Source organism: Cavia porcellus, unplaced genomic scaffold (assembly GCF_034190915.1).
Source record: "Cavia porcellus strain 051 isolate PalLab524CR breed Dunkin Hartley unplaced genomic scaffold, mCavPor4.1 scaffold_1, whole genome shotgun sequence".
Taxonomy (NCBI): Eukaryota; Metazoa; Chordata; class Mammalia; order Rodentia; family Caviidae; genus Cavia; species Cavia porcellus.
Window position 1 is genome coordinate 115,626,925 of NW_026947484.1, and position 23,153 is coordinate 115,650,077.

The following is a 23,153-nucleotide window of genomic DNA, read 5'->3' on the forward strand; positions in this document are numbered from 1 at the left end:
AACTTTAAAGTACATAGAAGAAAGTTCTGAAAAATTATGTAGCAAGATGTTAAAAATAGTCTCTATGTGATGAAATTACCAGTGATTTTTATTTCTTTTTATTTAACTATCTTTATTTCTTCCTTCCTGCCTCCCTTTCACAATGACTATATATAGGTCTTTAGATAAGAAATATAAAATATTTTAACTGGAAAATAAAAGAAGCTGAAAATTTCCCCTCAAAGTCAATCTATAGAGTTATGACTTAAAGTGGAAAAAAGTACAGTGTTTCCTCTCTTTGGCCCTTGACAAGAAGGGTTTCAGAGCTGAGCAAGGGGCCAAGGATCTGCCATTCTGTTAGAGAAAAGACAGTGTCACTCTGAGTGCCTATGAGTGCCTCTGAGCTCCATATTTGGAGGGATAATTCTCATTGCAAGGACTTTGGAAGAGCATCACTGTCTGCACCCAGACCTGAGCTGGGCTCTAGCAAACATGTATTGGGGAATGGGGAGCAGGACAGTGGCTGGGGACATCTCAGCTCCTGTTTTACTTACTGGTGGAACAGGATGTTGTGCTGTGGACACATGCCAAGGCTCTGCCTGATTGTATCTAGGCTGGTTTCAATGTCCTTTCCTCCAATGAGTACGGTCCCTGATGTTGGTGGCAACAGACCTGTCAGGATGGACCTGCCAAAGACAGTGTAGTGGCAGGAGAGGTGGCTTTTAGTAACTTGCCTTGGGAGAACAGTGCACAGCAGTGTGGGCGAGGACTCTCATAGTGACTCCTCCCCCTGGCTCTAAATTAAACCCCAGACCACCACTACTAACTGTGGGTTCAGGTTTCCCATACAGGGCCTAGCACCTGTGTGTGCACTCAGCCCTAGGGCAGAGAAAGGAGACAGGGAGGTTCTTGCTCCTTCTTGTTTTCCAGTGCTCCCTTGGGCCTCCAGGTTCCCAGCCTCATGACATTCATTCCCAGCCCCACTCCCACCCCATCATCACAGTGCTTGGTGCTAGAAAGATTTAGAAAAGCTGTTCAGTGCATGGCTTCTTCTTTACCTTCTATGAGCAGTCATCGATATTGAAAAGCCATGTGCCACCATTATAAAGTCTGAGTATAGCACAATGTACTCTTCAGAACAGCAAAATGGAAAGTAAAACTCAGAAAAGTTACTAACATTAATACTAAGCGTTATTTCAACCCCCAAGGGAAGTTGCATTTCTGCACTCAATGAAGTAATGTGTTTGCCTTTTAGAAGTCTTGGGGTCCTGGAAGGAGCTTCCAGATCTCTGACCTATTAGTTAATAAGGAGAGGAATCCGATGAATTAGCACCACCACACCCAGCTCTGTCTCTTCGCTCTGATAAAATCTCTGGCTATCTGAACTTGTACTCAGAAGCTGAACTCAGAAGTTGACCAACCACTAGAGGGAAACAGAACCAAGTATAATGGCACCAGCCCCACATTCCACTCACACTTAACCGCCCAAGAGCACATTCCAGTGCTGGGTGTAGACTGCTTTTCCTTCCTGGGGCTCAGCAAGAAGCCAAGGACTTGAAGACTATCACAGAGGTTGCTGTCCCCTGAGAGGTCTGCATGGGAAAACTTGGTGGCCAAGTTTCCCTCAGTCTTGTCCTCTAAGATGGTTGCTGGGGCCCTCAGAGAAGTGTGGGGAGCCCTGGAGTAATGAGAGGTTTACACAGAGCCCTGCATCCTTTCAGAATTTGGCCTTCAGCGGCCAGGCTATTGCCCATAGGCCCATATAGAGACTGAACTTTTTGCTCATTCTCCAGAACTAAGACCAGCTGATCAGAAACCCTGGGCCAGTGTTAAAGTCTGACTGATAATTGGTAGGAAAAGGAATCCTCCTTAAAAACAAGCAGCACTCCACAGAACATGGCTGCGCGGTATGGCAGTGACCTTAGCTCTGTCACCACCTTGGTTGACAGTAATGCTGGAGAGGCTTGGGTAAAAGACCCACAGGCAATTGTGATGAGAGGACCTGGCTCATGTGTCCATTGAGCCACTAAACTTGGTAGCTTCAGAAAAGCCCTTCTAACTCTTGGAATGTCCAGAGAGTCAACACACAAAGAAAGACATAACCTTATTCTATCTCCTCTTTGTTGCTTTTGCAAAGATTAAATAAAACAATATTTGTAAATGAGCTTGGAATAGTGCAGTGTGCTTTACGGAGTTTTGGGTCCCCAAATGTGGAGTGTGTTTTGCACTAAAATTCAGTGGGAAGGCGTGGACTGCAGGTGATGGAGGAGGAGTGAAGTTGAGGAATGAGGGTGGCATGGCAGTCCACAACCTCTTTGCCAGAAGACTCACAAGGTGGTGGTTTTTCCTGCTCCATTGTGACCAAGGAATGCAGTGATCTGGTTCTCATAGAAGGTAATGTTAAGACAGTCCACAGCTGGCCGGCCAGAGTGCTCAAAAATCTTTACCAGATTCTTCACACATACCCCAGGAACCAGCCCTGGAAGCTCACGTTCAAAGAAGGAGTCTTGGAGGATAAAAAGACAAACATGATATAAATATAATGCCTTAATATTCTCGTTTCTCACAGTTCTTTTCCTTACCACTGTCATTTGCCTATAGTTTCAGCTCCTCCTATGGCTTCAGCTATGACCTTTGTAAGGAAGACCAGAATAGCAATGTTACAATGGCAGTGAGCATTTATTTAACAATAACCGTGAGCCTGGTTCAGTTTCAAGTACTTTCCATGAATTACCTTATTTCACACAACAGCCCTATGGGCTAGTAATTAATAAGCTCATTTCTATAGGTGAGGAAACTTAAGACAGGCAGACAGACAGACATTGTGTCCTATCACGCTCCCATGGCTCATCACAGAGCTCATACTCTACACGCAGAGTTGGCCCTAAGCTCCATGTTTGCTCCCAAGTCCCTTTTCCAGTGGTCTGCAGGATTTTACATGGATTTCTGGCAGCAGCGCAGGCTCCTCACATTCTTTCTAAAAAACATTTCCCTTCGGATTCTCCAAGTCTGTTCCTAGCACCATCATTCTCCTAGTCAATCAGGAATGGACTCTTTGAGTCAATTTGATTACAGCTGACTTTTTGCTCCTTGGAACTCCAGGACAGTCTACTCTTCCTCACCACCATTCCTCAAACCCCAACTCTTCTCGGTATGCTCTCCACTTCTCCCTGACACCCAGCATCTCCCTTCTTCATTTCCTCCTATATAGCACACTTTCTGCCAGGATTATAGTTCTAAACATTTGCTTGCTCGAAAGTACACTAGTAAAAATTTAAACTCCATTGCTTCTCTGTGTGTGCCTCCTGGCCTTGCCTATGAATGGATGGAGGTGGCTTCCCCAGGCCTCCAGTTTCAACCTCGTGCTACCATACTGGGAGGAGATCTTCCAGAAGCCTTGTTGCCTGCAGTCCATCTCTGTGAGGAGCTGCAGGTCCCTGGCTGCAGCTTTGTGAAATGGCATCTGGTGGGTGTACGGAGGCTGGATCCTCTCATGGCAAAGCCAGAGACCCTGTTGCCTCTCCAAACCCTGGGATTTAACATCCACAGAGAGATGCATATACTTGGCAGGGAAAACCTCTGGATGAGATACAGAATTTGTTCAATATGTAAGAAAGAGCAGCAAAAGCCAGAGACACAAGGTTGGTGAATCGGGCCCATTAGTCCAAGAATGATTAGGTAACTTCCACTGTCAGGAAAGGCTTTGATGGTTTCAATGAATGGACTTCTAGATTTGTAACCACGAGTGAAGTGCAGTCAGCTCCTCTCAACTCTCCTTCCCCCTGCACACAGAAGCATTTATTTTTGTCTTTCCTTATAGCTCATATCCGCTTTAAGTCCCAGTGACCCAAGTCATTGTTCTCGCTAAATCCTCGGAAGTCAGCACATTCGTACAACTCACTCGGGATTTGCCTAACAAGGGCACAAACACACTACATACTCGGGCTTTGCTTTCTCCAGGAAGTATGCGTTAATGTCTGGGCCAGACCATTCATTCCCCACACGTGCAGCTGGGCCCCAGCTTAACACTAGTCAACAGAGGGAGTCAGTTTCCTGGGCTTCATTTCACCTGTAATGAGGTGTTTTGTTCTGGCCTTTTCTAGAGTTCAGTGTCTTTTCCTTGCTTTTGTTGTGTTCTTTTCTGGGGCAGGGGGTTACCTTTCATTCCTTCTGGGTATTCTGGATCCTCCATTTCTTCTGTTATGGGTTCGGTCTTTTCCAATGCTCTTTCTTCTCTAGTTGAACACCCTGCACCAACCAGAAGCTGATATTACTCTCTCAGTGACAGCCAAGAATCAGCGAAGGACAGAAAGGAGGAGAAAAGAGGGGGAAACAAACGAGTTTCCCAAGGGTCAAAGTGTAGCTCAGTGGCACAGCGCCTGCCTGTTAAGTGCAAGGTCCTGAGTTCGATTTTTGGTACCAAAAAATAAATGAGTTTCCCACCACCAGGGGAAGACAATTCCTTCAAAAGACCACACCAAGATTCCCATGAGACCAGCCCCCCAAGTATTCTCCAGCCTCTGCCTGCTTCTGTGCTGCACTGCTCAAACCTGATTGTACAATCTTTCCCTAGACAAGATTTGTAAATGGCATTTCAGAAGCAGGGAGTTTTGCCCCATCCTGTGGTTTTTGTTTTGTGGTGCTCGGAGTGAAACCCACTGCCTCCCACATATTAGGCAAGCACTATATCATCGGCTGTACCTCAACTCTAGCATAACCCTCCTGATGTGCCAGAACAGGCCCCCAGTGTCAAAACTTGTAATTAAAGACAAACCCAAGATTGAATTTGGAGTGGGTTCATTTTCTTTCACTCATCACCAGTCCTTTCCATCCTGACCTAACCTAAAACATGTCAAAATCACGGTGAACCTTGAGTAAAGTCCATTCAAGGTGGTTTGATGGACAGGCAGTTTGTGAGAGCTCTAGAAATGGTTCACATGGGAACCCCTGATCTGGATGTTCAGTTATCTGGAGATCAGCAGCAGGGTGGAGCCTGGTGGAGGCACGGCACAGGCCTAGACAAATTGAGAAGTGTAGGAGACGGCTGCATGTAACTCCTGACCTTTATATTTTTTTCTTTGTACATTTGGCATATGGTCTAAAAGGACATTAAGATATCTTAGACAAGAAAGGCAAGCAGAAAAGCCAGCCAGCCAGAGATGAAGCAGAACCAGGAGGAAGTCGTTGCTGCCAAGCACGTTGGGCTCCGGACCCCAGTGCACATGTGGACCCAGTGCAAGTTTTCTCGATGCAGCAGCGAGCCAGGCAGGGCCTCTGTGGGCCAGAGGCCAGCGCCGCCCTCTGTAGATTTCCAGGATGTGGCTGGCTGCAGGCAACGGCCTGGTGGTTAGGGTCCTGCTACCCAGTCCGTCTATCCATCTGCTTCCTGTGGAATTTTTCAATCCATTCCCCACAACTCCTGTGGTCCCTCTACTAATGTCATGTTGCATGAAGGTCTAATACAACAGCAGGGGAAACCGCCTTTGAAACATCACAGCAAATCCCTCGATGGGGAGTGTGTTCAAGCTCCAGATTTTGTCCCCAGTGACCAGTAGGAACTTTTGGAACATATTGATAAATCTTGGCCTCTACTTCTTCACTGCCAAAAGAGGGGATTAGGTGGAGAAACTGAGCTGTTTTCTGATTTAGACATTATTAGGGATCTTACTCGGTCTAACCCATGAGACAGTTTAAAAATATTTGGTTTCTCAGAAAAATGTATGATTTACTTTTTTTTTTTTTTTTGAGGCAGGGTCTTGCTATGTAGTTCAAGATGGACTTGAACTCATTCTGTAGCCCAGGCTGGCCTTGAATTTATGACAATCCTCCTGCTTCAGCCTCCTGAGTGCTAGGATTACAGGTGTGTGCCACCATGCCCAGCTATGATTTACTCTTAAGGGACACATTTGTCTTAAGGCATTTAGAAGTAGGGTATCTCTTGGGATTGTAGAGAGGGGGACAAAGCCCACAAGTTCTGACATTAAAAGTATTCCAGTGACACACTTCTGAATTGAAAATTCTCACTTAAGATGGGATTGTAGCTTTATTATAGTGGAAATATAAAGGATAATAGATAGATAAGATGCACAAAACTATGAAAAAATACTGGATATTTAAGGTATTAGAAGGTGCATTGATTTGTACCATTAGGAGGAAGAGGAAGAGGAGGAGGAGGAGGGAAAAGAAAGAAAGATATGATTTAGTAAAACAAAACAAAACCCACACTCACAGAAAACCTACTCAAGCTTTTTAAAGTCCCGAGACTAAGCTCCTGGAGAAAATAAAGGTCTGTGTCAGTGCTTAAAGGATAAATCTCGGCCCAGGCCCATATAGATGGGTGAGCAGTCCAGGCTGGAAAGTATTTGCTTTGCTTTCAGACCCTCCCAGGTGTAGGAGAAACTCTGGCGACAGCTCTAGAATTTCTCTGCCTTCTCAGAACTCATGAAAGAGTCCGTGCTTTTCCCACTTCTTCTCTCCCTAGGCCTCCTTTTTTGCTCAGAGAGGAAGGTAAATTTTGTCCGAGGTACATGATAGGTGAAAGCTCTTTTAGTCCCCTTTCTGGTTGCACTGGAGTAGGGTGTGCCAAATTCTAGTAGCACTGGTTTTTTTAATGGCAGGAAGATGCCCAGGTAAAGACAGGCACAGAGAAAATGCCACTGGAAGATGCAGGACTGGAGTAACGCAGCTACAAGAAAGAAGAGTAAAAGGACAGAAAGAAGATTAAAAGATAAGACAGGAAAGCCAGCTGTGCCTCAGTCTCAAGGTGAGTCTTCATCTTGGGAGGAAGAGTTAATTTATAGTTGAAAAAATGGGGAAGAATCAAAGGCAGGAGTTTGCAGAGGAGGAATACAAATCTTCCTTCATGATTCTCTGGCCTCTTGTTTAAACTGAAAAATTAGAAAAGTCGCTTGAACCTGAAGTGGTGCAGCCTTCTTTTTACAGGGCATTTACTCCCCTGGGACAAGCTGGTTGTCGATTCTTGGCCGTTCACTCTGGCTTGGTGAGTGGAGGCTGGGTTTCCAGGGGCGTGATGCTGCATCCTCTTGGTGGTGCAGCTGAAGGAGCTGGCTTATCTAAAAAGATGCCCTTGCTGGATGTGGTGACCAAGTCTTCAATCTTAACCCTTGGGAGGCTGAGGCAGGAAGATTGCTGCAAGTATGAGATCAGCCTGATACCAAGTGAGTTCACAAGGCCAGCCTGAATTGTATAGTGAAACCCTGTCTTAAAAAGACAAAAATAAAGAAAGAAAGAAAAGAACAGATGCCCTTGACATAAAGTTCCACCTTGACAGTGCACAAATCCTGCATGTAACCAGGGAGCTAGTTTCAAACATTAAGGTTTTTTTTTTTTTCTTTTTCTTTTGGTCTTTTTGAGACAGGGTCTCGCTATGCAGTTCAGCTGGCCTTGAGCTCACTTTGTAGCCAGGCTGGTCTCAAACTCCCAATGATCCTCCTGGCTCAGCCTCCTGAGTGCTGGGATTACAGGCATGAGCCACCACGCCCGGCTAAACATTAAGGTTTTAAAATTTAAAATAACTCACCTTCCCCGCCAAGCCAATAAGACTCTTGTAGAAGGAAGTACCAGGGAAGTGGGGTTCCATAATCCCCTGAAAAATAGAAAGGCAAATAAAGAGAGAAGAGCCAAAATAATCTTCCTACCCCACTAGACCACAGTTCTATAAGATTTATCTGAATTCAAATTACAGCTACATATATTTATAGTTCACAAGCTATTATGTGGTCATCCTCAGAATGGCTGCCAGAAAAACTAGTTCTTCTAACACGTTTTAATTTGAAAGGTCATTGTTTGGGAGGAGTGTTGTTTCCAGCAATAGTAAGACTGATGATCTTGGTTAATATTAATATTCCAAGAAATTAAATCATGTGCCTTTTCAGCAGTTACCAGATAACACTGGTGATAATAACTAGCATTCATGGGTGCTTTTGTGAGGCCTTGTTGTAAGTACTTTCAATGTGTTAAATAATTTAGCCTTCAGAACAAACTTGGGAGATAGTAGGAATATTATTCTTCAGGATATGGAAGTACAGGCATGCTAAGTTAAAGCCATCTATCTCTAGGTCCCAGGGAATTAAATAGAAATGTAGGAATTCCAATACAGGCAATCTGGTTCTAATATCATTTGTTTTAAACCCTCATGCTTAGGGATCCATCTGGGTTTCAAAAAAAAGAATCTCAAATTTCTAGCTAAATTCTCTTTGCCACTTTTCCTCCCTACAAAATGTTGGTTTTGCAAAAACATTGTCCTTATGTTGGGAATGTAGCTCTGTGGTAGAGTGCTTGTCTAGCATGTTCAAAGCTGTGGGTTTGATCCCCAGCACACACATACACACATACACACAGGTACATACACACAGGCACACACACGTGCACACACACTTCAAACCCTGTCTTTGCTTTTTAAAAATAAGCTGACCCTGTACATAGGTACAGCTTGGTAAATAGTTGTTGACCAAAAGAAGTGAAAGATTTAGTTTGGCTAAATAAAGCCCTTGAATTGTGTACAATTCTAATTTTATTCCAACTAATTTTTACTAACTCTCTTTCAAGTGGCACAGGGAGATACAAAAAACAGGCTGATGAATTTCAAGTGTCTTGCTCAGGTCACTGTAGTATGTTGAGTTGTGTCCCTTTCTGAAAGGACATGTTGGGGGTCAGTGGTTTTATATAAAATATACTTGGTTTTGAGTCCCCAGCCTCTATGCAGGAATTCCAACTTTCTATCACTTCATTATTTATGATGATCCCTATTCTCCACCATATCTAAATTAGTAATAATGAAGTCACTCAAGATGGGGCCTCGAGATGGGGCTTTATGATAGGAAATGGTCACCAGAAAGACCAAACATGGGGGGCAAAAAGGAAATTTTAGCCTCAACCATCAAACTCTGGGGAGGGAAAGGGGACTGGAAGTTGGGTTTTAAAAACTCTCCAATAGGGTTTGGGAGCTTCTGCGTTGGTGAACATATTTTGGTGTGGGGGTGTTGGGCCCAGGGAGGGTAGAGCTCTGCCTACACCTTGCATGGCTTCCAGGAAGCTGTAATTGGAAGCAGAACACTTTGGGATCACATTTACAGCTGGCTTCTGAACCCAGGGAAGTCTTATGGGACTGAATCCGTGGCAGCTACACAAATTCTGAACAGTGTCAGAACTGAATAGAACAGCTGCTGTCAGAGAGTTGGTGGTATTGGAAATACACAGACATTTGATGTCAGGGCAGTGTCAGAATAAGACAAGTATCTCAAAATGTGGCCTTGCTTGCAAATAGTCATTGCAGATCCGTTTAACCTGAACGAGGCTGTGCTCGAGTACAGTGTGCCCATATTCCAATATGACTGGCGTTCTTATACAAAGATGATCAGGAAAGACAGACACAATGAATATGCCATTGGAAGATGCACGATTACAGGGGCCATCTACAAGCCAAAGAAAGTCAGGCTGCTGAAAGCCCTCCAGAAGCTGGCACGAGACAAGGAAGAGCCTTGGCCCAACAGGTTTCAGAGGGAGCCTGGCTAGACCAGCGCCTTGATTTTGGATTCCTGGCCTTTAGGACAGTGAGATATGAATTTCTACGTTTTAAGCCACGCAGTGTACGGTACTTTATGAGAGCAGTCCTAGGAAAACAATGCACCCGTGCTGCGAGGATCTAAACCCAGGCCTGGTGGGCTGAGCCTGGCTGTCTTCCTCCTCCTCAGGACTGTTGCCTACTTATTCCTGAGAGATAGGATTTGTCCTTTCCTACGGACCAGCCCAGCCTCACTCTTCTCTGCGTGCTCTTGCTGCAGTATCAGGAGCCAGGTTTATGTGCTATAGCCGAAGGAGGCTCTTAGTTGCCATGGAAACACTCAAATAAAGATGAGGTGTCTCTAGCCCTAGAAAACACCAATTTGAAGGAAAATCTGATTTTCTACAAAGTAAATAGAAAACTGTACAAACAGCTAACTTTGATCCAGGAGTTGAATTTCCACGCTGCGGATTAGGTATTTATTCAGGGCTTACCAAATGTCAGGTACACTCTGAGCTGCAGTGCTGTCTACAGACTATGTGGCCACTTTGTGCCTTGTTTTTTGTTTTGTTTTGGAAATAAAATATTATTTATTTAGCTTATTTAATTTTTTACTTATGAATACTTAGCAATTTTAAATAGTCTCACCTTAAATGTTAGTTGAATAAGTAAATTTTCTGTTTATACTGTATTATTCATTCTCTCTTATTTTTGTAAAATTTTATTTTAATGAGAATAAAACCAAACAAAATAAAACACAATAAAGTCAATCAGAACAAAACAAAGAAAGTGGTACAGGACTTCAAAACAAGATAGTAAGAAATCAACAAAGGTTACCATAATGCTTCTTGTTATCTTCAAAATAGCTGCCCATACAATCATAGTAAAACCAAACCAAACAAAACAGAATAAAACTAATTAAAACAAAACAATGAAAGCATTACAGGACTTCAAAACAAGATAATAGGAGCCTCTTTTTCTATGTTGATTTTTAATTGAAGGAATTATTTCTGAAATGTATCTCATATAAATATATGCCTATAGATATCTCCACATAAATGCATTCATTTTCTAAGGAACCCAAAAGTCCTTTGGGCTTAACATAGCTTCTAAATGTGGGCTTGTTTTAACAATGGTAGAGTCAGTAAATACACACACATAAAGATACCTCATGTCAGGTGGTGATGCTTATCAAAAAAAGTAGGGAAAGGGGATGGGGGCACCGAAGAGATATTGTTTACATAGTGATAGATGTCTAGATATCGTTGGCCTGGAAAGATCCCTGTGATAGATGGGCATGGTGACACATGCCTGCAATCTCAGTACCCAGAAGGCTGAGACAGAAAGATCCCTGTGAGTTTGAGGCCAGCCTGGACTACATAGTGAATTTCATGGACAGCCTGAGCTACATAGCAAGACTCTGTCTCAAAACAAAACAAAACAAAACAAAACAAAACAAAACACTCTGTGATAAAGCAACAATTGAACAGAGACCTAAGAAAAGTAAGACAGCAAGCCTGCAGATAGGAGGGGTGCTGCGGGGAGGAACGCACTCCTGGCAGTGAGAAATGTGTGTACTGTGTTGCACATTTACGAGGGAGGCCATTAGGACTGGAGCAGAGCGACACTAGGGAAAAGAGAGGAGCAGATGCGGAGGGTAGTCAGAGCCCCCGGAATGGAACATCTGCTAATTCAGGATTGGGACACTTGAGTTTTACCCTCAGCAAGAGGAAATAGCCCTGGAGGAAAAGCCTCTCCTGGATACAGAAAGCTGATAGGATCTGAGGTGGATTCTGAACAGATCTAAACAGCAGACTAGAAGAAGTATGGTGGGAGAAGGAAGCTTGGCCTGGAAGGTGGGAGGGGTGGGGATACAGGATCAGATTCTGGATCAGTTTCTAGAGTACAACGAAGAGCATTCGCTAGTGGGCTGTTGACCTCTAGGTTTAAATTGCAATTTTTGTTCTACAAGTCCAAATTCAAAGAGATTAGAAGGGATCAAATTTAATTAGATGAATAGGGAAAGATCTGGGGAGCTGAAGAAGTCAATTATCTTTACTTTGGGGAGGGAGTTGCTTACCTGGAAACACCTGGTCAAGGTACCAAGCAAGCGAGCCATACAGAGCTGCGTCCAGGAGCATCATCTGCATGGACAACAGGAAACTGAACCCATCCCCTTCCATGGGGCTGTTCCCAATGTTGCTCCACTGCAGCCCCAGGCCTTGTTCCTCAAAGCGAACCAGGTACTCAGTGCCGAACCCAAACGCCACAGGAGACAGCAGGCTCTGCAGAGTGGGGTGGGGTGGGGAAGAGAGGTCTTTCACCCAAAACAACAGCAATAAGATGTCACAGGACAGGGAGGAGGACTACAAAAGGGCCCATGTTGTGTCCTAGGGTAAGGCTATTTGAGGGAAGTTAAGGCAGATTTTGCACAGAAAGAGGATTCTGGGAATGTGTCTCAGGTCTTAGAAAACCCTGCTCACCTGCTCAGTGGAACTGTTGAGTTGTAGTGTAAAGAAGAAGCAAAGGAAGGCTACACTGCGTGATACATCAAAGAACCAAGGTTCTTACCTTTTCCCCTTCTGTCTCCTTTTCTGGAAGAGCAAATTCTACTGGGCGGAACAAAGACACTAACTTGATCTGCTCTGTGAGAATCCTACTGGAAGGGTCCACAAAATTATCAGTTTTCTAGGACCAGTGAGAGCTAGGCGGGGGATATTCTTGTGATCTCGTAAGGTTGGTTAGAGAGATTGAGAGACCTCAGCTTGCATGGCCTACCTTTCCCATCTCCAGCCAGGGGACAATCATCTTAAGTTCTCTGTGCAGAGAACCAGATAATTGACTAGAGGGAGTGCAGAAGGAAGTTCCCCAGCCAAGTTCCCAGGGGTGGTCTCTGACGCAATAGAGAACCTACAGCTCATGCAGAGGGATTTGCTAGTCCCCTTTCCTCTGCTCAGAGATTTTCCTACAGTTTGGAGGGCCCTAGATAGAGTTCAGAGTGTATTTCTGTAAAAAATAAAATAAAATAAAATGGAGGGTTCTTTAGCTAATGATCACAAAACATTTTTATAAATTTCAGCCTCACTTTTGCCCACACAGTTGCCAGACCTACAGCTTCCTGATGGTTCACATTCCCAAGAAGTTGGCTTAGCACTGGTCTGATTACCCACTGACTACCAAAACAGCCCAGCTCTGCCCACAGGCGGAGTCACAAGGACTTCACTACTATCCACTGTGATCATCTTAGAAAACTGGGTGCTATAAATGGTTAACCTGATAAATTAAAGTTAGATGCCCTGGCAACTCTGGAGTCAAATACATTTTGAGCTGTGAAAACTTATTCTTCTGCCAACAGAGAGGTTGCCATTTTTTTTTTTTTTTTTAACTTGACAGCACAGTCTTGGGGAGATTTTGGAGAACAAGAAAAACTGCTCTTTGGGGCTGAGACTGATGAGCATGGGCTAGTGAAAGGGGTAGAAATCCTTATTTGAAAACAATTTTAGTACGTAAAAAATTTTAGTTTGGGAATCTTGAACTAAAGGTTCTCTCAGGTAATCCAACCAATTTCTGGAACTTTCTGGATCGATAGCCTAATGCTGTGGGCTCATTTCTATACCCTTTCTGTCTGCTAGTAGAGCACTCCAATTCTTTAAATACAAGATGACCAAAAATTGCTTTTTAAATTAATTTTTATAATAGCAAATATAAAAAGGACAATTTTATCAAATTTATTCAAAACAAGAGTCAACTGGTAGAAATGGTGCCAGCTGAGCGATACTCAGGTGGTGAGTTGAAACGCACTGTCTGAGTAACATGCAGGACATGCTGTGACACAGTGGTTGGAGACAATTGTAGAACTTCTCTCATTCCAGTTCTTTAGAATGGAAAAAAAAAACTTTTAATTAATGGAACCATTTTTCTGGGCAGACTGTAAGAGAGAACAAGTTCTTGCCTTTCTGATTCTTTTCACACATGAGAGGAAAGCTGAGTGAAATGGGTGGCCAGTTCTTCTCCCTAGAAAAAGTGGGGGCTGCCAGTTTAACTGGTTTGTTCAGTGACTCCCAGGCAAATTACTGAAGCAGGTCTAGTGAGGAGTAGCTGTTAGGTTGCTCCTGGTGGAGGCTGCTCTCACTTTTGCCTCTGGACCTTATGTTAGCTTTTCAACCTTCTGTTCTTTTGAGCCAAAAGGCAAAGTGGACCTCCTCAGAGAGCTGACTGGACTGCTACAGACCCTTTGGAGGAGATTATATCATAGGCTGGGGTGCCCCAAAGTTCCTCACCACAGCTTTCTTCAGCTCAGCTGTCATCTGGTCCTGCCAGGCAAAGCACAGAATGTGTGGTAGGTAGAGGGTGAAGTAGATGACACCGCTGCAGGCTGCGGCCAGGCTGGCCTTGGAGAAGAAGGTGCTGAGCAGGAAGCACTGCATGATGGTGGCAGTGGAGAAAGCCAGCAGAAACAGGAAGACGATGAAAGGATCACTGTAATGCAGGATTCTTCCATGCTGGAACCAAACAGATCATGCACCAGTAATTCCTGCCCATGCCTAGCAGTGCTGTCCCACTTGAGGTGACCTGTGTGTGGTGAAGCCAGGACCTCCTGAAGCTGTCAGACCTAGCCGAGTTTCTTGGCCAGTCCATCGTTAGTGCCTAAACGTCCACAACACACACTCAATGGCTTGATTTCCTTTAATCTTACACACACTGATTTTCCTGAACAAGGCCACACATTAGGCTGCCTGCCAATCATTAGTAATGTTAAAAAAAATTAATTGGGAAACCATTACGTTGAACTGGTGCTAGTGTCTAAGAAAACCAAAACCTAACTCCTCCAAACAATTTAACCATTCAGAAATTGCCCACTAATCTCTGAGAGACTTTAAACCTACCAAATATTTTCTTTGTCTTTGTCTCACTTCTTTACCCCACTTAGAGGAACTGCTTGTGGTCTACAGCCATCTGATTCATGAATCATTGTCTGCTCAAATAAACTCTTTAAAATTTTAATGTGCCTAAGTATATCTTTTACTAGTAATTGTTGTGGGTTAAAGTACGTAAATCTATGATGGGAACTGAAGAGTGTGGAGAAATCTGCTCAGGGAAAGGGAGGGAGATCTGAGTGGGGGCTCAGAGCATCACTAGAACTCTGGGTGTTCTGAGTAGATGGGACAGAGGGGAGGGGAGATACTGTGAAGAACAAGCTTCAATCTTTTGCCTGGGGCTTGGCCTGGTGACTGAACTATCTATGCTGGTTTCTGAGGTTTGACACTCACAAAGGCGAAAATGTCAGTTAAAAACCCAGACTGCTTGGAAGTGGATTGGTCCTCCTCATCCATGAATATGATGTGAATAATTGTATGTAATCTACAATATCTTTCACACTGGCCATGTAGAAAACAAGACCAAAGTGACAATGTTCACCAGGAGACCTGCTTCCTTATTACACTGTAGGATAAATTCAGATGTTCAAAGGTATTAGACTTTCTTCACTGTCATTTACTATAGCCATCCCATGAGGAGTTTAACCCTTCAAGTGTATCTCCAGGTACATACAGATCATCTGTGCTTCATGCTTTTCTTGGGAATATAAAGACCTAAGTATAGTATGAAAATTCTGGGAATGCCATTTGGGCCTCAGAAACCCTTGTCTAACACCACTGGGCCACCTCCACCTCAGTGGAACACGGGTGCGTGGCAGTGTCAGAGGAAGACAAACACTGTGCTGCTTAACACACTAAAAGAATTCGTGTCTTCACATTTTGCTTACTACTTTTTCCTTTTCCTACTCCTTCTTTAGGTATAGATTCATCTCGCTGTTGAGTTCTGACCTGTGGTAATGGTTCTTGAAAGCACTGGATTCCTCTCAGAGAAGAAAAATCAATTATCAATATCAACCATTAGCATGTAAGAATTTTGTGGAATAAATGTGCCTCTTATCTTCTATGGCCAACATTCTTCTTTCATGTTCTCATGCCTGTTGGTCACTTAAAGAACAGATTAAGAAATAGAAAAAAATGGCAAAAGGAGATGGAAGGCTTAACTAGAAGGAAAGCCTCAGAAAACCTAAATTAAAGTAAAATTAAGACTCAGAATTCCTAATTTTATGTTTAAAAAGTGCTCCATACCATCCTGGAAAGCCCCACAGTTTTTCCTTAAGCATATGTACCTCCAGAAAAGCAAATCCATGGCTGAACATGTAGTTTTGGCTGGAAGAACTTTGGGAAAACTGTCACTGTTCTCAGCAGAATGAAATCACTTTCTTATCCCAGCCCAAAGCAAAGTCCTGCAAACTTAGGGCTGCATAATTTCTCATCATTTTAAACCAGGAATACGATTTACTTGGCCAACCCCACAGTTTCATTGGCCTTGGCTTCTCCAATAACCATTTTTGCTTTTTGTTCTTAATAAAAGAATAACAATGGAACCTTCCCATTGTCCCTGTTTCCAGCTTCTTTCCTGCATTGTTGAGTAGGGGAGGAAGGGACAAGTGAAAGATGGGAGTCTTTCAAAGGAAAGCCCTATTTTTGTGTGGAAAGCTTTGTTTCCGTCTTCACTAAAACAATATTCTGGTTCCCACAAGGAGAAATCCCTTTGTGCTACAAACTCTTGCTGAACATTCTTTACCTCACATCCTAAAAGCTTTGAAGTCGCACTCACCCATTTTTAGGAAGGCAGAGCTCATTGTCACTTATTAGAAGCAAGTCAGGCAAAATTTCATGGCCATTAAGTCAGATTTACTCATTGACTCCTTTAATTCTGAGGACACAAAAGGTCCTCAGAGTAGGAGTAGGCTGAGTGAATAACAAGGAGTTCAGCTGCTCATCTCTGTAGAGCTCTGAGAACTTTGGCAAATGCAAAGGATATTGGCTGGGGTGAGGTTATCTGAGCAGAATGACCTCTATTTCTGCACTGGTTTTGATCAAATTCTTGCACAAGATTTTGGCAAAGGCCACAGCACATTGGATTACAAAGCAATGTTAGCAAACGAAACTCCTAAGATTTAGGACATTTTTGCTATGAAGAGAAAGGGGAGGTTTTAGATTAAATGGATGTGTGTAAGTTGGACAGGACTCATGAAGGGACATTTCTAAATCAGGAAGGCACCAGGTATGGTCTCCCATGTATTGCCAGTTACAGAGGGGCATGCAATATGATACTGATGAAGAGCAGAACAAACTTGTTGAGTTTGTATCAGGAGCTTGTAGAACCTGAAGTATAAAAATCACACCAGAGTCCATCCAATAAAATATCAAAACTATTACTATCAATCAACAAGTACAAAAGATCATGTACTGTGGAAGAACTAAAAATGAAGGAGAGCAGTGTATTGTGCAATGATGTTTCATTTCCAACTCTAGCTTGTAAGGGTGTTGCAAGTTTGCAGAGGTTGGATCAGTGTTGTCAGGCTATAAAAACTCAAAATCACCGATGAACACCAAATTCCATTTTTTTAAAAACAGAAGTCTTGGAGACTTTGCAGGCAGATTGTTTCTTGGTGAAGCTGTGAATGGTCTGGCCATGGTGATGATTAATGAACAGTCCCCATCCCTTCCCTGTGGTTACTGTGAAAGGGCTCTTTACATTCTAGCCATAGTCAGTTGTTGGAATGGTAATCCTAGAAGACACTCCCTGATCTCATTTCTGTGTTTGGAAGGAGAGAGGCCCTTTGAACACACAACCACCCTGGACTGAGCTCTGTTAGTAGCAGCATCTCCAGATGGCTACGGGGGTGGGACTGGAAGGTTTAAATATGCTGGGGCTCCCTAGGCAGGAATGGGAGATGGAAAGATGATATTATGATATAGAGACTCTGTGGGGGAAGATTGTGTCTCTATAGTGTTTTCTACCTAGGCTGAAAGAACTGGGAAGCTAGAGGCCATTCTTTACTTGGTGGCCAGATGACTAATCCAGGGAAAAGTTCATTAACAAAAGGAAGGGTGGGGAAAAAACCTATTCAGACATTTCTGGGCCTTTTCCCTTTGGCTTACCATAATGAACAGCGTCAGAAGGAAGATGCTCATTGACATGATAAAGAAGCTGTCCAGGAACCAGGTACACCAAATCACTGCATTGGAGACACCCTGATTTTTCAAGGTTTCCTTTAGCCTCAACTCCTTTTCCAAGACGATGCCCTTCACAGTCATGGAGACAGAGTAGATCCATGCCAGCACCATGAATATAGGGAAACAGCGATTCAGGATGATCATAAAACTAAAGCAAGAGGAGAGAAGCAGAATAGTAGCATGCCTTGTAGATACAGAACAAATGATTGTTGAACAACTGCATTGAGAACAAAGTTTAGGTGGAGGGAAAGGAAAATGGTAAATTCTTCCCTGACCATTCAATGGGATGGAATATTTTAATACATTTTGTATTTTCCCTGGAGCATTACTTTTTCTTCAGAGCAAGATAGCAGCTTTCTGAATAGCTCAGATGAATGCTCTATAAAAAATCATATCATCTGTGTCACATAGTGCAGCTCGTCCCTATAGGGCCGTGTGGGAAAAGACTGAAGACTCAACAGTGCAGGGAGTGTTTGGAACAGAGAGGTTGCCTGCTCACTGGCATGCAAGCTGAGACATGGAGGGCAGACAAGGGGAGCTGATGATGGGACTTCCATTGAGTGAACCAGCCCATTGCTGTCTGCCCTGAAAGGTTACATTCTAGTTATGTGGAGTGAGGGGCAAGATAACTAATCAGTGTGGCACTTTCAGAAGCCAAGTGACCAGTCAATAAGTCAGTGATTGAATAGTCACTGATTCACCAACCAGCACAGGTGGAGTTGATCTCTGAACATATAGTCCAGCGAGTTGGTTAGATTTGACAGGCTGGAATTCCTTCATGGTGAACTTTACACATTTTACCTGTGTAAGCCACACTTGTAAAGCTCTTGGGTTTATTATCTAGCGGAAATTGTGGGGTGCTGTCACAGGAAGAGATCCAATTCTAGCATGGGGTGGTTTCACTTCAAATGACTGCAGGGAGAGAACCAGTCATAACTCAGGCAACTCTGGGGTTGGCCACCAGAGGACTCTCCCACACTGGATGACCCAGGCCCTATTGCCTTGCCACACCCCCACTTCCTTGCCAGCCATTCTCAGTGTGGTCCCAGAGTGGGCCTGGGCTCTGCTTCACATCTTTTCTCCAAGTGCAGAACACCCACTTTATCTCTAATCTTCCATAGAGTTGCGGCTGGAGAACTGATTGGACTAGAGTGTTGAGAGAAGTTTCCTGTGTCCAGATTGGGTTCTATTTTACAATCTCCAACTGGCAGTGTGACTCTTCCTTTCTTCAGACTGGTCATATTTTTCTCCTTCCTGAACCCTTCAGACAGACAGGTACATTCTGGTGAACTTCTCAGACCCTCCAACTCCCCAACCTCCAGGAGTGAGACCATAAGCTAACGGTAGGTCTCTATTATTGTCTAGGGACTGCTTCTGACCCATCTGCCCCAGCTGGAATGAGCTCTTCCAGCATTTTCCCCTTTCTGTCCTTCTTTCTACCAATGCTTAAATCCATTATCAACAAAGCAGTGGGCTACTTCCTTAGCAGGCTACTAGCCAAGGGAGCACCGGCCCGGGAATGGGGGTAGTTAAGGAGAAAGGTCTAAGACCATCCAAAATATCCCTCCACCTTTCAATCAAGCATACATCATGCACATGTTAATTAGGGAATGAGCTGCATTATTCTGAGGCTCCTAGGAACCAGACTTACTTGCCATGCAGAGTTCAAAATCTGCTGATTTGGCAATCGCTGGGCAAACACTCGGACCAGAACCCTGCCACATACCAAACGTATTACCTAGTGGGAAATATAAAAAGCCTTTGTCTCCTCCCCCAACTTCACTTCCTGTGCTTTAATTTCACCTTCCTTTTGCACATCCAACACTAATTCTTTCTTCACTTTCCCTACCCCCATCTGAAGCAGTCAGAGTTCCATTCTTCCCCAGAGTTCCATTCTCTTGTCCTGGGCCCTGGGGTTCTTTCAATGAGGGAATGCCCAACCTCAAGCACCCCTAGCTTGTCAAGGAGGAGGATGGAGTCCTGGGACTCACGAGTCATCCACAAAGCAGGGGTAAGGCATCTGCTGGAGATAGATTCCAATCGGAGTTTCCACCTGGGCCTGACTCCTTGTGATCCCCTGCTCAATCATGTCCTGCAGATAGGCAAAGCCTCCCCAGATGTACCGGAGATCTTCCACGGGGTCTGCCCTGGGACCAGAATCCCAGTACCTAAGAAGACACAACAGGAAGGAGGGACAAAGATCGTGAATAGGGACAGGCAAAATCAAGGTGACTTGGAGTATGTTCTCTTGAAATCTTTCTCCTAAAGTTTCCTACTTATGCAGTTCTAATTTCTAGAAGACTATGAGCCACAATGTGAATCTATTTGCTCTCATTTAAGGACTCCACTTTGAACTGCACAAAAAATCTTATTACCTCTTATTTAGCTTAATTTTACAATCCCTTAATATCAAATGTAATTTTCATGGATTTCAGAAAACCCAGAAACTCTTCCTGAAACATCACCTGTCCTTGATTTTATTGGTTTTCTCCACCACATCTATGTCCATCCGGATCTTGTACTTCACATGCGGTGGTAGGGAGCTGGTCCAGGGGTACATGTCAGGAAACACCACACCAGCCCAGAACCTGTTTTCCTCCAGCAGAGACAAGGCTCGTTGGGTGAGCTGAATTTCATCATCATAGCTTTCAAACTTATCCAGGACCAGGCACTACAGACAAGCACAAAGAGAGAGGTTGATGAACAGCAGCCACAGAGATTCAGGGGAGTGCAAAAAGGCAGAGGATAAGTTGCTGTCCCAGAGGATGGGTCAAAGCAAGGAGACCTAGAAATTTCATGTTTGCATAACTCTGAAGTCTGGTGTTAATTTCTCAATGCGTCTAGGTGTGGGGGTGCAGGGGACCTGGAATTGCTGACTTGAGCTTCTCCCTGCTGAGTTAGAGGGCACTGCACTGCCCAGCTGTCCAAGGCTGTCCAAATATACAAGTCTTCAAAATGACAAAAACACTCACAGCCCTCACTCCCCACACAGAGAGGCGAGGGAGTGGGGTCACCGTGGACACAGCCTGCTTTGAAGATCAGAAAAGCCTGACGATAAAACAAGGTTAAGGAGAGAGAGAAAAACATTCCTAGCACTGAAACTTCCCTGTTCTTTCCAAACACAGGAGATGGTCAGTGGAGGGAAGAACAGAGAAGAAGAAAGACAAACAGGGAGCCAAAATAATTCCATCTGAGAAATTATTTCCAGTGACAAGTTTATGACAAGAAATACCAGCAGAGGAGGAAAATTTTTTCTGTTTAGTCTCTTTTTTCCTCCAAGAAAAGGAAAACAAAAAGTTACCCACAAAAGCACAAAACTAAAAGTATCTTTTAATTTAAATATGAGGTAGCCTGCTTGTATAAACTTATTAAAGTCTTTACATTGTACTGGCATTTGAGTTTTTCTTCTACTGATTGGTCCTGTAATATGCCAGGGATATTTGTGTCCATGCTTCTTTCTTAGAATGTAACTCCTAAGAGGTCAGATGGCCTGGTCTTGATTCATTTGTTCACCAAATACTTAACTGAGAATGTTCAGTGTGCCAGAGCCTGCCTGGCCCCAGGACACAAAGAAGAAAGATAAAGTCTCTCCCTGAAAGAAACTCAAGCTTAATGAAGGAGAGGGTTGGCATGAACCAGCAATTGCAGTATGGGATGATCAGTTCTGATGAAAGCAATCTCAGCAGACTCTGAGAAACGAGGGAATGATTAAGTCTATGGGAGGAATCTTAGAAGACTGCCTGGAGGAAGAGACCTGTGAGTGGGAGGAGGATAAGCCAAAGGAACAGGGGCTTTAGGTTAGGTACAAGAAATAACATTCAAGGTGTCCTGGGAACGATGAGAATGGAGCAGGACTTCCTCTCCTCAGTTGTGCTTCAGATCACTAGAAAGCCTTAAAAAGATGCCTATGCCAGGCTCTACCCCAACAGTTAAAGCCTCCAGAGCAGGTCCATGGTATAGTATTTTCTTAAAAGCTTCCCAAGTAGTTAATTGCAAGTTACAAAGAATTGAACAAGGGTGGACAGAGGTGAGTAGTGGGGACCAGAACACTTGTTCTACTGGACTCTGTCGTGTCACCAATCAGGTGAGAGAGTTCCTAGCACATAGGCTTTTGGTGTTAAACCTAGGCGATCTGGACAAACCCAGATAACCATAAGGATCACTAGTGGGTTATAAGGGGAAGTAGAGTGGTATCAAAAGATCCCTGGGTGGGGCCAAGGAAGTAAGTGGTAAGACTAGGTTTGAAGGGAGTTGGGGTAACACGGGTTCGAAGGAACAGATTAACTCCCTGGTGATTAGCTGGATGTTCATCTTGCTGGAAAGGAGGCTGAAGCCCTGGTGGAGATCTTTTTGAGGTGATGTAGAGAGGAAGTGGCAGACCCTGAATTCTCTCTGCACTTTGCAGCTCTGGCCGAGCTCCTTTGGGTGCCTTGGGCACTGCGGGAAGAAGTGTCCAGTCTCGGGCACGTATCCCGTGGCTTGGGGGCCTTGCCTGTGCTCACTGTGTCTTGAATGGTAGGCAAAGAACGGTTAGTGTTTCCTTGCTTTGTAGCCCAAGGAACTTAAACTCTTGGAGGCTGAGCAACTTCTCCAAGGCGGTAGAATAGGCATCCAACTCCAGTTCATTGGCATTTACAACTGTTACCAAAAGAAATGAAGACACAACAAATGTAGGCAGATAGGAAGACCTGAGCTCTGGTTGCAGTCACGAAACAGGCAAACCCAACTCATTCACTGAAAACCACTCACTTCTTAGTCCTGCCACGGGACACCAGACTGTGACACAGAAGCTTCTTATTACTGAGGGGCTGTATTTGAACATCACCAGTGTTGCAAACCCAGCCTCCTTGGGTCTCCTGAATGAAGCTGTCTGGCCTTGGGCTCCGCAGCCTGGGAGCAGTTTCCAATAATATTCCTAGTATTCCAGATAAAAAGAAAGAAAATGAAAGAAATTGCTTTCTAGCTGACGTGGGCAGGAAGAGCATAGGCATCTCCTTGATGAACCCAGAGATCACAGGGCAAGACTTAGGAAGGTATTAATTTTGTAGTGCAATGAAAAAATACTAATAAATACAGTCACACACCATGGAGTTTAAAGAAGCAGAGGATTTTTTTGTTGTTGTTGCTAGCAGTTTTCTTGAAATCAGGCATTTATTCATTGTCCAGCCTAACTCTGGCCAGTCCTCACATGAAATGAAGGCTTAAGTACAGCACACACCAAAGGTTCGCAATAAATGTACATTTCTTCTCAAAAGAAATAACACATTGCTTATAGCTCTGTGTGTTTGTGAGGGGGTCTAGTACACAAACTCACCACAGCTGGTGCCCAGGGCTGCGCATCAGGGTTAAATCTACCAGCTCTGCTGTAGGGGACGGGACTGTGATGGCTGCTTGGGCAAAGAGGCTTCAGAACTGGACTCAAGCACATGAACAAAACACACATGGACATGCTATGGGGAAACATCGATGGTCTGCGAAGATGAGCAATAGCAGTTTCCATCAGCTGGTCCAGTTTAGAGCTGCACATACAATTACATGAAATAAGCCGGACTCATCTTATTCATTTAAGGAAAGTAATAAATCAATCTTAT

General features: G+C 44.0%; 1 protein-coding gene across 1 annotated transcript in view; it reads right to left on the reverse strand.

Moving 5' to 3' along the window:
• Positions 1-23,153, reverse strand: part of Abca4 (ATP binding cassette subfamily A member 4) — a 124,392-nt gene that overhangs the window by 46,721 nt on the left and 54,518 nt on the right. Inside the window, exons 12-20 of the mRNA XM_003478946.5 lie at positions 20,028-20,233; positions 19,554-19,730; positions 17,488-17,710; positions 13,783-14,004; positions 11,583-11,787; positions 7,520-7,585; positions 4,138-4,227; positions 2,311-2,485; positions 534-665 (exon numbers count right to left, since the gene is read on the reverse strand). Coding sequence (XP_003478994.2) covers positions 534-665; positions 2,311-2,485; positions 4,138-4,227; positions 7,520-7,585; positions 11,583-11,787; positions 13,783-14,004; positions 17,488-17,710; positions 19,554-19,730; positions 20,028-20,233 — 1,496 coding nt within the window. The remainder of the gene's footprint in view (positions 1-533; positions 666-2,310; positions 2,486-4,137; positions 4,228-7,519; positions 7,586-11,582; positions 11,788-13,782; positions 14,005-17,487; positions 17,711-19,553; positions 19,731-20,027; positions 20,234-23,153) is intronic.